Source organism: Solanum pennellii, chromosome 2, assembly GCF_001406875.1.
Source record: "Solanum pennellii chromosome 2, SPENNV200".
NCBI classification, from domain to species: Eukaryota; Viridiplantae; Streptophyta; class Magnoliopsida; order Solanales; family Solanaceae; genus Solanum; species Solanum pennellii.
Genome location: NC_028638.1, coordinates 44134199 through 44149569, shown reverse-complemented (window position 1 = coordinate 44149569; position 15371 = coordinate 44134199). Strand labels below are relative to the sequence as shown.

At 33.3% G+C, this 15371-nt stretch overlaps 1 protein-coding gene and 1 pseudogene across 2 annotated transcripts; one reads left to right on the top strand and one right to left on the bottom strand.

The window, feature by feature from the left end:
- Nucleotides 1-166: 166 nt before the first annotated feature.
- LOC114076011 lies at nucleotides 167-1313 on the top strand (annotated as a pseudogene).
- A 2893-nt stretch (nucleotides 1314-4206) lies between these two features.
- On the bottom strand, nucleotides 4207-15077 carry LOC107010044. Of its 2 annotated transcripts, XM_027914819.1 has the most exons (10): nucleotides 14863-15077; nucleotides 12928-13064; nucleotides 12702-12836; nucleotides 12178-12288; nucleotides 11801-12067; nucleotides 9622-9821; nucleotides 7595-7877; nucleotides 7110-7220; nucleotides 6180-6371; nucleotides 4207-4662 (listed from the first exon to the last, which is right to left on the bottom strand). In XM_027914819.1, the coding sequence occupies exons 1-10, from the start codon at nucleotides 15044-15046 to the stop codon at nucleotides 4318-4320; spliced, it is 1965 nt and encodes a 654-aa protein (XP_027770620.1). In that variant the 5' UTR covers nucleotides 15047-15077; the 3' UTR covers nucleotides 4207-4317. The 2 variants fall into 2 exon arrangements, with proteins under 2 accessions (XP_027770620.1, XP_027770621.1); XM_027914820.1 differs by lacking the exon at nucleotides 7110-7220.
- Nucleotides 15078-15371: the final 294 nt, after the last annotated feature.

The following is a 15371-nucleotide window of genomic DNA, read 5'->3' as shown; positions in this document are numbered from 1 at the left end:
GATAATATGATCAAACTCCAGTTTAGTCCTATAAGTTTTATTTTAATTTGCTAGGTACATTCCAAGTTTTTATTCCGTCAAGGGAAAGTTCTCAAGTCTCATACACTTATTCGAAGATTGATATAGTTTAGATATTTAATTGGTCTTATTTTCTCTAGTGGATATTATGTTTTGCACTGTGCCATCTAGCTTAAGACTTGTCACGAGAATTATGGATCTTTATATAGTGATTATAGTTGATATTCTTTGACGGTTGTCAATCGAGTCCATTTTCTGTTGTATGATTGTTTGTAAACCCTGGTATCATCTTTTAACTTTCGACCTTTTATTTTGTAAAATATATTACAAAAGATCATCTTATTTTCCAAGAATTTTGCTTTCGATAAATCACTTAGACCGATTACTTGTAGAACTCAAAATGATGTTTCTCACCCCCTAAACATAACCATTGTGTTGAGCCCTAGGTTTCACCTACCCCAACTTTATACACACAAAACTTGACATTAGTTAGTTCATGATATGAGTTCAATATTTTGTCTAATGGTTCGAGCGATACCGTAGAGCATTTGATTTATATTAGCAATCCTCTTTTGGGTGAATTTTGAGGTTAAATTGTCTGAATGAGAGAAAAGAATTCAGCGTGTTGCCTATGCATTCTGCTTCAGTGAAACCTCTAGACTGTATAAAGTATTGAGATCAGTAGTTAGTAAGTTTGAGGGACGTCCACATGTATGAGAGTTAGAGGTTTATACTCTTGGACTGGATGGCAAATGGAGAAATATGGGTGATGTTCCAGAACCTCTATGCGAATTATTTTGTAAGGCTAACGTCAATGGTGTTGTTCATTGGATGAATTCGAAAAAAATGACAACATTTACTTTTTTAACAGTTGAACAGAGAGGTGAAATCCATGTTAGCTCCACGTGGTGTAACGACTTCATCCTACGATTTGACACTAGCAGAGTTGGGGAATTGTATGTCTGTGTGATACTATGAATATGTTGATATATGGTGGAGGAAAGAGTATGGAATTGCTGAATATTGGATTAAAGATCGCATTTGGAAGGACACTATTCAACCAGATATCAGTTGTGATAGATTTATACCAATCTCAACTTGAAAATATAGAGAAATATTGATGCAACAAAAATCGTGACACACATATCGTTTCTTACAATCCAAAAGAAAAGAAGTTTACGAAGGTTAAAGTATATCTTGAATTTGCAGGGACTAGCTACATCCCAAGTTTTACTCACTCAAGAATGTCATTGGGGAAGTTTACAAGTCTCATTCATAAGAATGAGATAGTTTAAATATTTAATTTGCCTTATTCTCCGTTAGATATTATGTTTGCTTTTATGTGTCATCTAGCTTGAGACCTATCGTTTTTTATTGTTTTATGAATGCTTTTGAGTTATAATATGTCAACTTTAACTGTTTAATAGATGTTTTTGAGTTATGGTATGTTAGTTTTGTTGTTTAATGGATGTTTTTGAGATATAGTAATACAATTCTTTCTTTACACTATGATAAAAATAATTTTTAACAACAATAAATAGACACATTAATTAAGTGTCATTAGATTTAATGTCGCTAAAATTTTTAATGACATATACAAGAGTCCTAATTGTCGCTAATAATACATATTTAGCGATAATAAGTTATTGAATTGTGAAGTCTCGAAAATTGCATTCCTTTTGTTCAATTTCTTTTGCTCTTGTATGAATACAACGAACTAATGAGCACAATATTGGCCTATCAGTAAAAAAATAATAGGAACAGAAATATTGGCCTATTATTAATAGTTTCTTTAGGTATTAAAAATTGTTATGTTACAAATAAGGCCTAATTAGTATTCTCCGTGCGGTATTATTTATTATGGATTTTATTTTTAAAGTTAAATTATAAAAAATTTGACTAATATATTAAAGATGTATTTTTTTATCATATTAATATATAAAAATTGTAATTTATAGTACTTTTCATATAGTTTTAAAATATCCAACTATTTTGTTTAAAATATCAAATTAATTTAATCTAATTTATCTTTAAAAATTAATTAAATTAACTTTCGATAAATACAACATAACAAACAATTCCGAAAGAAGGGAGTATTTGAATACGGAATGACAATTAATAGATCTTATAAGATGTATTGTAATTTCTGCTCCTAATTCCTTTTTCTTTTCCTGCCCAAACATACGTCATCTCTCTAAGTTGTGAATCGTGATATATGTTTAACTAGTAAAATTACTTGCGTTTGGTATAAAAATTTAATATCAGGAAATTTATAAAATCATACTGGGAATAATACTTAATATCTATCAATCATTAAAATTAAAACAATATATTATCTTACATATAAGATTAAGCAATAAATAACGTAAAGAAAATTGAAAATTATTATATCTTATCATTTATCTTTAATAACATAAATATAAATAAATGACTATAAAAATAAATAGTAGGATTTATAATATACGCAATGGTGTCAGTGTGATACTCAACAGGAGTAAAGTACACAAATATTTAACGTAAAGAAAATTGAAAAATATTATATTTTATCATTTATCTTTAATAACATAAATATAAATAAATGACTATAAAAATAAATAATAGGATTTATAATATACGCAATGGTGTCAGTGTGATACTTAACAGGAGTAAAATACACGAATATTTAATTATTTAATAAGATAAGCATAAATAAATGACTATAAAAATAAATACCAGGTCTGTAACATAAGTAATGGTGTCAGTGAGCAACTCAACAGGAGCAAATTACACAAATATTCAATTGTGAAGAAGAAAAAGAGGAGGCTCAAAATTTTTGTTGTTTTAAAATGAGAAGAAATCCCTCTATTTATATACAACAAAGGGTTGTTTGAACAAATGATTATTGTGCTTTATCGAAAATGTTACAACTATTTTGAAAAGTTGCAACCCTTCGGAAAGGTCACAAACTTTCATAAAAGTCACAATTTTTTTTATAAAAATAACAACTCTTCATTAAGGTCTCAATTTTTCATATATCATAACTTTTCATAAAAGTGAAAGACTAATTTTATAAAAAAAAATTAAAATGAAATTTTGATTTGTAATGGTGTCACATAGGCGAATCTAATGTTCACTTTTATATATGATATATTGATCTGTGAGTTTTCTGTAAGTCCAATAAAATTACGAAATCTTTTAAATTTAAATGAGGTAATCATGTATGCTTTTTTCCAACGTATAAGAAATTTCAGTAATTAAAATAAAAATATTTAAAATTCAATGTGAAAAATGACATCTAAGGTAAAAAGATAAATTTAAATTTATGCTTTGTTGGTGATTAGTGTTTTTTAGTATCATACTTATTTGTTGATCTTGAAAGAACAAAAATTTTTCTCCCTGATTTGTATTGTAAGTACTAATGTAACATATCGATGAGTACTAAGTGACTTCATTCATCTCGTTCATGAGGGCAACTACCCACGATAAACAACTACACTTCAGTCTCGAACATTATCAGAATTTGCAATATAAATCCTCTATAATCATTATTTTGCCTTTTCATTTTTTCGAAAATCTGTTATCGTCCTGTTAGGTTTTATTTGCCCTAAACTTGTTACCATAAATAGGTTTTTCTTTTAGGAAAAAGTTTTGGATAGACTAATCATTTTTATGGTAGGGAAATGTTTAGGACTCTATAAATAGCGGCATGTTCCTTCTAACTTAATCAGCATTCACAATGTAGTCTTGAAAGGCTTTGATAGTTTTGATTAGGGGGAGAATTTATGGGCCACAAGCTTGATACGTTATCACTTGTGTGAACCTCCCATGTATTTCGAGTGAATTAGTTGAGGTTGCTTATCTCCTTTGTCGACGTAGGTCGATTGACCGAACCACATTAAATTTTTATATCTTTTGATATATTTCTCGTTGTCTTCTTACTCGTGATCTTTCGAGGTTTGCTTTGCTAGCTTCAATATTTACACCTACTTATTTTCGGTCTTAACACGTCCTTAATTAGTTCTACTGGATACCTGAACAAATAGGAATATGATTTCAGCTTTTCTTCTGCTAGCATTTGTAAATTAGTTAACCAGTGCAACTCCAACTAGAAAAAAACTTTATATGAATACACAGTTCCTCACAAGGTCAATGACCAAAAATGGAAGTAGAAAATTTAATGAAGTTGAAACATTAATAAGGAAACAGAAGAAAAAGAAAAGAAGGGTGTGATATTAAGAACAAAGATACTGGTGTTATTATAACATCTTCTATGCTTTTGAGGCTAAGTTGGAGTCATATACATGTATGCAGATATCAATATCATGCAGTAATGTCTACCAGACAAACCTTACTAGGAGGACAAGCGTTCAAGCAGCTATATATCGATGAATGAAACTCATACGAGTTGGGTGAGGAGGGGATGACATCAACCCATACTTTTTCTACCATCTGCACATACTGATTTGGCTTTAAAATGGCTTCAAATACAAGTTTGTCTATCTTCTTAGTCAATTTCCTTGCAAAATCAATGGAAAATACTATGTTGAAGTGTTCTTCCAAGTAGCCAACATCCCTGAAGACTTGGATCCCCGCATTGGCTTCACGAGACTTGGTAAAACCAAGTAGCATCTCCCCATTTATGAATTCTTGATTGCCAGAACATACCTGTATTGGAAGCCAACTGTTAACACGGTTTCATAGTAGTGCAAACCCACTGGTAATACGGACTCGCAGAAGTGCAAAACCACTGATAACATCAATTAAAACAAGTGACTGATATAGGTTTAATTGAGATCCTTATACTGTCTCACTCTACTATCCATTCTTAGTTTTGACTCGTGTTTTTGAACATCTCTTATTCGTTTTCCCCCTTTGGTGTTTGGGGCATGGGAGATGGGGGATGAGCCTCTTTAGATCCATTATAATGCTTGATTTGGACCAAGACATGACACTTAGCAAGGAAGCTAGTAACCCCAAAGGACTTAACAGTAACTGGTGATTGTTAGAACCAGAATTATCTCACGAATTCAATAATTCCCACCTTTATACTGAAAGCAAGGTTTAAAGAAAAGAGCCTAAGTTCCAAAAATAGAGAACACCGATACACAGAGAAACTCGCAGCAAAATGAAGGATATCATGACATCATACACCCACCTTTCCCTCGGCTACTTCCTCCCAAATGTCTAGTACAATAACTTGCAGATTCAAAGTATTGCTAGTTCCACGCTAATCTTATTACTTCCAACCTCTTCGCAAACAAATGCGTAGAACAGTACTAACTAGTCCAATCACTAAATCAGTTAGGCATGACATTCACCATCATAGGTAACATAACCATCCTAACCAGCAATTCCACTACTTACACTCCTCACCCTCCTTACAACTAAATACTAAATAATCTCCATAAACATTTCCCATCTATAAAACTGACATAAAGAGCTAGCTTTTTCCCGATAAACTAAAGAGCCAGATTTCTTACATGAAATTCGAAATTACATCTGTGAGTGGACAAGGTAACTGCTCTAAGCACTTGTTCAGCTGTTAATATTTTTCAAAGAAATAAACTATGTACCTTTTAAACTAAAAACACTTTTTAAAGTTACACATGAATCACTATTTCCCTATAATAGTGATGAAGATCCTACTGGTTCACATTTTTTGTGTAAATGATGTTGGGAACAGATTCTAAGTTACCATTACCGCCTTCAGAAAACTTTCTTCTATAAAATAATCCAGGTCAATGCAATAACTACCACCAACACACACACAAAAAAAAAGAAACAGGGGGAAATTAAAAAAAAATTAAGGCTGGTGCTTGAATTGCTTCTTAATACTGGCAAAACACAGATGTGTTTTATAGAAAACTTCGCATGCATACATCAATCCAACTGCGGGTGATGAAAAATATTTCAGAATAAGTGTTATCACTTTCATCAATTGACTAGAGTAGACAGGAATATAAGGAGTGTATATTTGCAGCCCTTTTCCAGAATCAGTATGGAGATTGTTCTAAGCAATACAAGAGCACAACCAAGTCTCTAGGCTTTCTTCATGCATGCCGAATTAACAATTAACACTTAAGACAGATCTATAAGGACGAGAAAAAGGAGGATACATGCTATTTAACACGCCAAATGCAGATAGTCAGAAGTCAACACCTAGCGAATATCTGAACTCTCACCTGAATGTACTCCACGCCCATCACATGTAAATGCTCTAGTAGGTTCTGTGATGAAAGCACAGTAACAATTCCTGTAGATCCAGCTGGTCTTTGGAGTATCTCCCATGGTGATTTCATTAAAATTTTTAGTTTGTTTTCTTCTTCCTGTGAAGCACTGACAACAGGGAGCTTCTCTTCTTCGAAGAACCAAACCTGTGAATGATTAAAATGATGTAAGAACTAAGAAACTGCACGCAGCTAGACCTATTATCATGTCAATAGTGATGATAAAATTGTGAAAGAGAAAATGGACATAGTTTACAGAAAACAATTAAAAAGTAATGCAAACAAAATCATAGATAAACGGTAGTTAAGTAGTCCTATCTCAGAAATTGTTCCAACCAACCAAAATTAACGATATCTGGAAGTTGCTTGAATGCCTGATTGGAGAAACTTGTCCACTTTTTCGTAGAGATAATAGTTTCAAATCTAGATGAACTGGCTATAAGCATGCAATAGAACTTCCCTCAGCGGATTGCTTTATTTGTCCCAGGCCCCAGGGTAGGAATTTTCTAGAATAAGGATATGGAACACGATTAGTCCATTAACATAACTTATTTTTCACAATTGAGGTTCATCTACATGACTTTAATGAAGTCTAGCAGCATCATTAACACTTAGAGTCCCTATATCTGTTTTAAAGCATGATTGGATGAGTGAAAAAGTTCCAGTTAAAGACCAACCAAGTGGTTCCTCTATACGTTCAGAATTAGATTGAGGCAATCAAAGTGCTAACAGTAATTCTCAGCTAAATCTGTGTATTAGTAACATTTATCCTAAAGCAATGAAGATGTGATGCTGGAATGTGAAATAAATTCCTTATAGATCATTATGACCAAGCTTCCTCACTGTCACGTAACTACTTACATAGCCAAAGTACATGCATCTAACCTTCTCAGAGTCGAAAGAGAAGTAGTCATGATCCATGAACAATTGTTTGATATATTCAATAGATTCAGCAGGACACACAACTATAAGAGGTACAGAGGACCGGTCCTCCATCTGCAATTGACAAGAAAAATTTCAAAACATGATGAAAAGTAATTCTCTCCAGCAAGACAAGTATTATCCCTTCTTCATGAGAACATCAAAAACTAGAGTAAATGGACCTTTAGTCAATCAGCTCGAATGTGAATTACACTTGTATGTATGCAAGACTAGGAAAAAACTTATAATCTACACGTCCCAAACTTTATCAGGACCATCTGATAACAATATAATGCATGTGGAATCTACTTTCAAGCAATTGGCTGCTAGGAATAAAGTGACAACTACACGGTAGATATACTTCACTCCTGATGGGCATATAGGAATAACAGTTCAATTTACAGAACACAATACCCCGTCTCTAGTTCTACTTCTGAAGGAAGGACTACCTTGAGCAATCTGTGGCTGTCATTTAGCAATGCCTTGACGTGAAGATAAGCAATCTCCTCATGAGGCCCAGCAGGTTCAGGAATAGAAGACGTTCCAAGAAGCTTGCTTTCTGTCAAAGATAAAACAATCGCAACCTTGCCAGAAGATACGAGGCAATGACCCTGCTCTTGAACTTTAGAAACAATGCTTGAGTGTTCAACATTTTCTTTAGAGAAGAATTCTTTGGATAGTTTTAATGTATTGTTTACTTGTAAAGCATTAACAAAGTCTGGAAAGCTCCATCTGCCGCAAGTAAAAAAATTCAAAATTCAGGCAAATGATAGTATTTCTCCAACCACCTCCCAAAATCATATTATACTAAAAGCATGAAGCTTCATAGTTGAAAGTTGAATTACAAAAATATCCCTAATCATATTAAAAATAATTATTTTGTCCTGATCATTTAACTAATGTATCAAACTTTTCATATTACAGTATTTATATCTTTTGTCTTTTAAATTTCAATCAGTTAAATATTCTATACCCTTTTCATATTCTTTGCACTTTATAAAGTTATCACCCTATCAAATTTCTTTATCATTTTATTCTCACTCCTCTTCTGTTAGACTACAGAAAAACTACTATTACTATCGCCATCTTATTTGTTGAATTTTGTCCAGCATAAGGTAATACTATTTTTTTCCCATTTATCATTTTATTCTTACTCCTCTTTTGGTAGACTACAGAAAAACTATCACTTACCTCTTGTTGATGTGAATCATTAGGCAATTTTCATGTACTTTTTTTGTTTTAAATATTAATATTTATTTGATCTTAATTAGAATGATATTTTGTATCATAGTTTTATCTTTATAATTTTAGATGTTTTTTTTTTGTTACGGGAGAAGGTATAATCAAGAACTTTACTCCTTAAGTATTTCTTTTTACTATATATATGTTATAATTAAAGTCTTAAGAAGGGTATGAATGTTGTATTTGTTCTTATCTGTTTAATTTTTTTGTATTCTTTACCGATTTATACTTCTTTAATTTAATCTACTATGAAATTATGAATGTTATGTATATTTTTATTAGTGCTGAAATTACTAATTTATGACTTTTATATTCATTTTTAAATGTACTTTTATAATATTTTTTTCTTTTATCATTTCCTTACTGATATAGTTTCTTTAAGTAGATACATATTTGTGTACTTAGTATATGGAGCGTAATGAGAGATTATTAAGGATAAATCATATAGATATATTCATATTATTAGATGCTATAGTAATATTATTATTTTTCCATATTTCTTGCTTGATGGTCAATGTAATATTCGATTATTATGAATTTTATTTAATGAATAAAATATAAATTGGTAAAACTAATATTTTTAAATTCAATATTTTCTATATAATAATTGTATGGAACAAACGTGCAACGCACGTTCCGAAAACTAGTAAAGAAATAAGAACGAGTATGATCATGAGATAAGGCCATTTGTTATATATAAAAGTCAATATCAGGTAAAAGAACCCAGTCCTAGACAGCATCCAACCAGTATACTGAGCCTAAAGCCCACAACTAATTTGCATTAAAAAGATGAGATTTCTAGCTTTGTGTGGTCTTCTAAAAAACTCTTCACCGGGAACTCTTCCCATATATCTTTCAGCACTACCAATTTTGAACAGGCCACCGCAGGAGATTAATTAGAAATACATAATCATCCAAAGCAGAGGTCAATTTGTGTCTGTGGTTCTTGTTTCTTCCTTTCGTTCTTCTTTCATTTTAGGGGGGATGAGGGTGGGGAGAAGTAGGTTACTTTGGTTGTTTGCTTCTAGTTCTATATCGGTTACCACAAATCGTGGAAAAGATAGGGTCTCAAAAAGAATCCTAGCTTTTTCGCTTGACATTGTACTAAACGTTTAGAATATGGGATGTCAGTGTAAAAGAATGTTTAGCCTACTTAAAGCATGTATGACATACACTTCTCAGGATTAGAATAGGGTATATAATGACAAGACAGGAAATTAACTAATATCTGCACCTCTTATATGGAATCTTTTTATTCTGCAAGGCATGCTGAAGCAAGATGGAATTTACATCAACTATCTGATTTGCAAGGAAGCTCCTTTGGGTTTTCTCTCCATATCTGAAACCATGAAATATATGATCTTGTTCCATTTCATGCAATATTTTCTTGGCTGCTATGAGGCGTTTCTGAGACTTTTTTCTCTCTTTCCATTCCTGAAAAAGAAGAAGGTAAGTAGGCCAAACACGCTAGATCAATGCTATAGATTTAGTACCTACGACAATCACAGAGGATCACCGGAGAGAAAAGCAACTTTAGAGGCATTACTTAATGACCAGCACTCATCTGGAACAGCTAAGTATGAACTCTCCATCAAGAATTATTTTGTCATTGAGCTCGGATAAGAAAATTATGATATCTATTAATGATAGTACTGCATTACATTCTTATGAGGAGAAGTGAGTAACCATTTATTTAGATGTTAAAGAATTTATCCTTCTGCATAAACCAAATTCACCTTGTTCTTATCTCACCATTGTGGAGAGTTAACAACTATTCATGATGTGAATATATGGTGGTGCAACCGTCATCTTCTAACAAGTGGCTACAGTCATCTAACTTCACTTTATACGGGAACTGTGATTGCAGATAATTGTCAATTGATTAAATGAGGGAGTGAGTCAATGAAAAGTTGAAACATCGAAATACACTCCATTAAGTAAGGGTTTCAGGATAAGTAGAACTAATACACAAGTTTTGCCTCCATAATTAGAATGAAGGAAAAGTGAGGTTCAATGTAATTGTGGTGCCCAAATGCAGAATCTTTTTATGGAGCAAAGGCTACAGCTAAAAATAAAGTTGCTTCAAACATGAAAGTAACATGAAGCTAACTGAGCAAAAACCAGTGAACCAGCCATAAAGATAAAACCCCTTAAACTTGGCCTTAAAAATAAAAAAGGACATGATAGATGAAGATATAACACAGAGAATAAATATAGGATGACTGAAATGAATAAGTGATGTGGATTTCCGTGCAACTACAAAGTACCTAGCAAAATTTTATTTACCGGCAGTAGGGCCAGCAATGTTATATTGGATTAAATGTTGGGTTTCTATGGCTTTGATTAAAAAAAAAAAAAAAAAGCTAGGCTGCTAAGTTCTAATTATTCATAGGATGAGTGTCATAGAAATGTGAACATTGAGATGTATTTGTCTATAAAAGATGTTGGGCAAGATTAGAAATGATTACACCTGGCAGAGGATGCAAGCAACACCCATAGGTTAAGATAAGAAACCACCTATTGGCAAGATGTGGTCTGAGTTTTGCAAATAACAAGCATCATCGGGAGTAATGGAAGGAAAATAGTCCACAATCATCCAAAAATACAACTCCTTTTGTTTTTTCAACTTGATTCAGTACCCTGAAGCTACTGTAGCAGAATCCAGGGACTGTGCGATATGAAACATCAGATTCAGAAGACATTTCAACGATTGGGAAATGGTGACAGTTGCTGAATTTTACAGTACAATTGGGAGTTTTCAGGGACTTCCCTGTGAAGATAATAGATTCAAATGGGATGAACAAAGTGGAGGCTTCTATACTGTCAAAAATCCAGGACGATACGGAAAGAGATGAAACAAAATGTGTTTTGAGGGCAGCTATAATTCCTAACCAAAAATCTAAAGGAAAACTGTAATTTTTTGGTAATTACTTCCAAACTGAAGGTATTGTATCTGGTCTACCCCTGAAAGAGGTGTGTAGCAAGACGAGAATGGCAGAAGGGCATAAGGAGTACTAGAGAAGGCGCCAAGAAGAAGACAAAGATATGAAATTAAACTTGACTGCTTTACACACATCTGTGATTGGTCAAATTTATAAAGTAAACCACATAAGAGTAACTTGTAACCAATAATGAATATGAAAGAACCTAAGCAGAGTACTTGAGAAAAAGTAGCTAGAATTTCTTTGAAAATGGTTAAGTGACTTCCAAAATGATTGAGAAAGCACTCTGATTCTAGAAAAGTGAACAAAAACAAAATCAACTCACAAGGTGTTGCTTCTCTAGAAAAGATAAATAAAATTTCTTTTAAAACAAATTATGATTTCTGAAACCACACTGACAGCACTCTGCAATAGCATGTGACCTATATGATAAATTCTGGCAAAATAGGAGAAATAAGAAAAGCAACTCACAATCTGTCGCCTTTCTTTCTTGGACCTCTCATCTGCACGGATGTTCAATTCTAAAAGACCCTTTGGAGGTGTAATCAGCATTTCCCTTTTACTCAAATCAATATTTGGAACAATTGCTTCAACGAAAGGGACCCATACAAGAGGACCAGATGCACCTCCTTCCAACTGTGGTCTTGCATTTTGATCCGGTAGAAGCTCAACATGTAGGAGATCACTAGCTCCACTGTTGAAAACATTAATAACAGTTCCGACCAGTTCTCTAGTTTCCTGAAGCACATAAAAATAGAAGATCCCTTTTAAGTGCCACTCAGCTCCAATAGAAATTAAACTAAAGAACCATGTACCTTTTATGAAAGTCAGAAGCCGTGGAAACAAACCTTTAGAAATACTTTCATCCCAACAAGGTCAGGGGTGTAAAATTCACCTTCCTCCAGGATTGGTCTATCTTCATCCTTCACCAGTAAGGCCGACCCCACAAGTTTTTGGGCCTGAGGAGAATCGAGAAAACAAGATATATCAAACGGCCATGCTCTAAGATAAAGATCAAGTCCATTTCCAAAATATGTCTCAGGTGATACATAAAACTGGCATGAGAGTTGTAGTAATGGTTTTGTATTTAATGGGCGGAGTGAAATTTGCCTTTATTTACAAAAGACAAACCAAATATTTTCGATTCGGTAGTAAAGTCATATAAAATTCTTCCAACCTTCTTACATGACACTGCCACTTTGCCGTATTGAAATACTGTGATCGTACATGCATGATTTAAAATTGATTTAACACAGGAAAGATAAGGTCATAATAATCAAAAGACATATTTACTGCATTCCATAATATATGAGGAAAAACAATAGTGTGGGTTGTGGAAACCCAATGTACAGCATAATTACACGGAGATCACCTGCTCTATTGTGTTAATCTCGTGGAATTTAAGTATCCAACTCTTCTGTCCTGGATGACCTCTTCCCTCCACTAGTTCGATTTCTTGAATTATATCTCTCCCTGTAACTTGCTGCCTCAACCATCGCCTTCCTGGCTGAATTAAGAGTGAATTCATGAAAAGGATATTCTCATGCAGGCCAAAAACGAGAAACCAGTCCCATTATTAAGTTCCTGATGCTTTCTACCTGGGAAAATCGCAATTCAGGGAAATCAGTCGTCGCTTTTACTCGAACCTCTCCTTGAAGCCCATGAACACTATATATGTACCCAGTTTCAACAAATAATCCTTCTGTCTCACTAGCCTCCACGATCTCTTCGGTAGCTGAAATGAACAAACATTAAAGGTGCTTAACTTGAGGACCAAGTGACTTTGCAGAAACTATTAAGAAAACTTTCTAGTGAATGAACACTACTGTGATACTCTAGCATAATTAAGATGCTTGACAGTCTAAGCACTGCGTTCTGTAACTGATAACTAATTCACATGACTTGGTATATCATGATGAGTAACAAATCTGTACACAGCCTACATTATTATGAGATAATATCTTTCCAGGAAGAACATCATACATGATTTTTTTTATGTTATGTGATTAACTTGATTCGGGGAACTTTTAACTGGAATTTGTAAGAATTTACAAATTCAAAGATTACCTCACACTTGCTTAAGCTTAAGGGTGTAGAATGACAACAATCACAAGATGTGATACTTAAGATAGCTCAAATATACAACATATACTTGCAGATGATAAAAGTAATGATTAGCCGGTGTGTCATTGAAGGAAACAGCTCAAGCGAAATGTCAATAGGACAGCAAATAACAGCACAAAATTCAAGGTTTTGCTCAATTCCAAAACTTCTATTAAACCTAGTGTCTTCTGATGGGTCGTGGTCATTGTACCTTGTTTGGGATAGGCAAGAAACATGTATGTGTCTTGAGTTACCGTTCATGTATATCCAACCTACCAAAAGAACAAATATTCATCTCCTACTGTACTTTTGCATCTTTTGCCTTAAATAATGATGCTCTCACTTTCGATCTTCGGTATGGATTCTAAAGCAATTGTCAGAGTGCAACTACAAGATTAAGTATGAAGCCAGAAGTGTCACTGTGGGACAAAGCCGCATAATATGAGTTGTCAAGACGCTTTACTTCTACGCAAGACATAAATAGCAAACTAAAAAAAAGCTAAAGATCTGACCCAAGAAATTGATATTAGATAAATCTACCTTACATTAATCTGATAATGTGTTGCCAACATTAACTTAATTTGCCTAACTGTGAAGCAATGACTAACTTTAAGTACAACTAACTTAATAGAATTATCTGAAGATGCTCCTGCTTCAAAACTAGAACCAACAAATAGACAAACCACAGAACAAACTTACAAAAAGATTTAAAACGAAGACGAGAAATGTAGAAATAAGCTGAACTGAGAAGGACATGTCCAATGATAAGTCTCAAATCCCATACTATGTACCTATACTTTTATACTAAGCAGCATGTATTCAGCAGAGGCCTCGTGAGGTAGGGGTAAGGCCTGTGTACACTCTACCCACTCCAGACCCCCCCCCCCCCGACTACATTGGGTATGTTGACGTATTATTCAGCAGCAACAACTAGTCGTCTACTACTACTACTTGTTAATCCTAAACTAATTTTGGTCCACTATATTAATCCTCAACATCCATTCACCCCATATTTGGACCCATTTCACTCCAATACTCAATAATTTGTCTTTAAAACAAATTAGGGGTTCTCTGAAAAATTCAGACTCTCTAAATCTCAGAGCCACGGGCTTATTTTTATATCGACATACAATCTCTAAACCAGACCAAGAGGATCTTGCCAAGCTGGCTGGACAAGGGACACCACTTCGTCAGAACATAATACTAATGATAATTCAAAGGAACATAAAATCCACAAAAGCAAAGCATAACATCTTGAGAACATATTTCAGAATTCAGTTGAAAACAGTATATACTTGGAAGTGAGTAATTGCTGATAATACCAAAATAAACACAACCCAGTTCGGCAAAAGTCAGAAAAAATCAAAGTAAGCATTATGGAAACTCAAAAACCAATAAAGATTACAACTTTAATGGAAAAAAAGATTTACCAGTGCAGTTCAGCAAAGGGAGGGTAGTGTTCCGGTGAAAATGGAATATCTTCAAGCTTGATGGATTTTCCAGAAACCCAATTCTTTGATTTCGAAAAGGAAGTGTTAATCTTTGAGAACAGCAAAGACCAACTGGAGCAGAGATAGAATTTGAAGAACAGGAAAGAGCAGAGGAGCCTTGCATGTTTTCTGATAACACCCCAGAAAGAAAGAAAAAGACTACTTAAATTTGAAAAAAAAAAAAATCTTGCAAGATAGAATTTTTAGTACAACACTTTCTCCAGATAGTACATGTTGTTAAGGAATTAATTTTGAAATAATTATATCAATATTATTATTATATTAAACATAAAATAGAAATTGGCATAGTCCCTATTTATTTGTCCATATTTCGGTTTTTATTTACTTGTCCATTTTAACAAATTAAGAAAGACAACAATTTTTTTTTTAATATGTCCTTATTTAATTTTAGAGAATTTCTAGTACTACTAACTTGTAATGCATGCTTT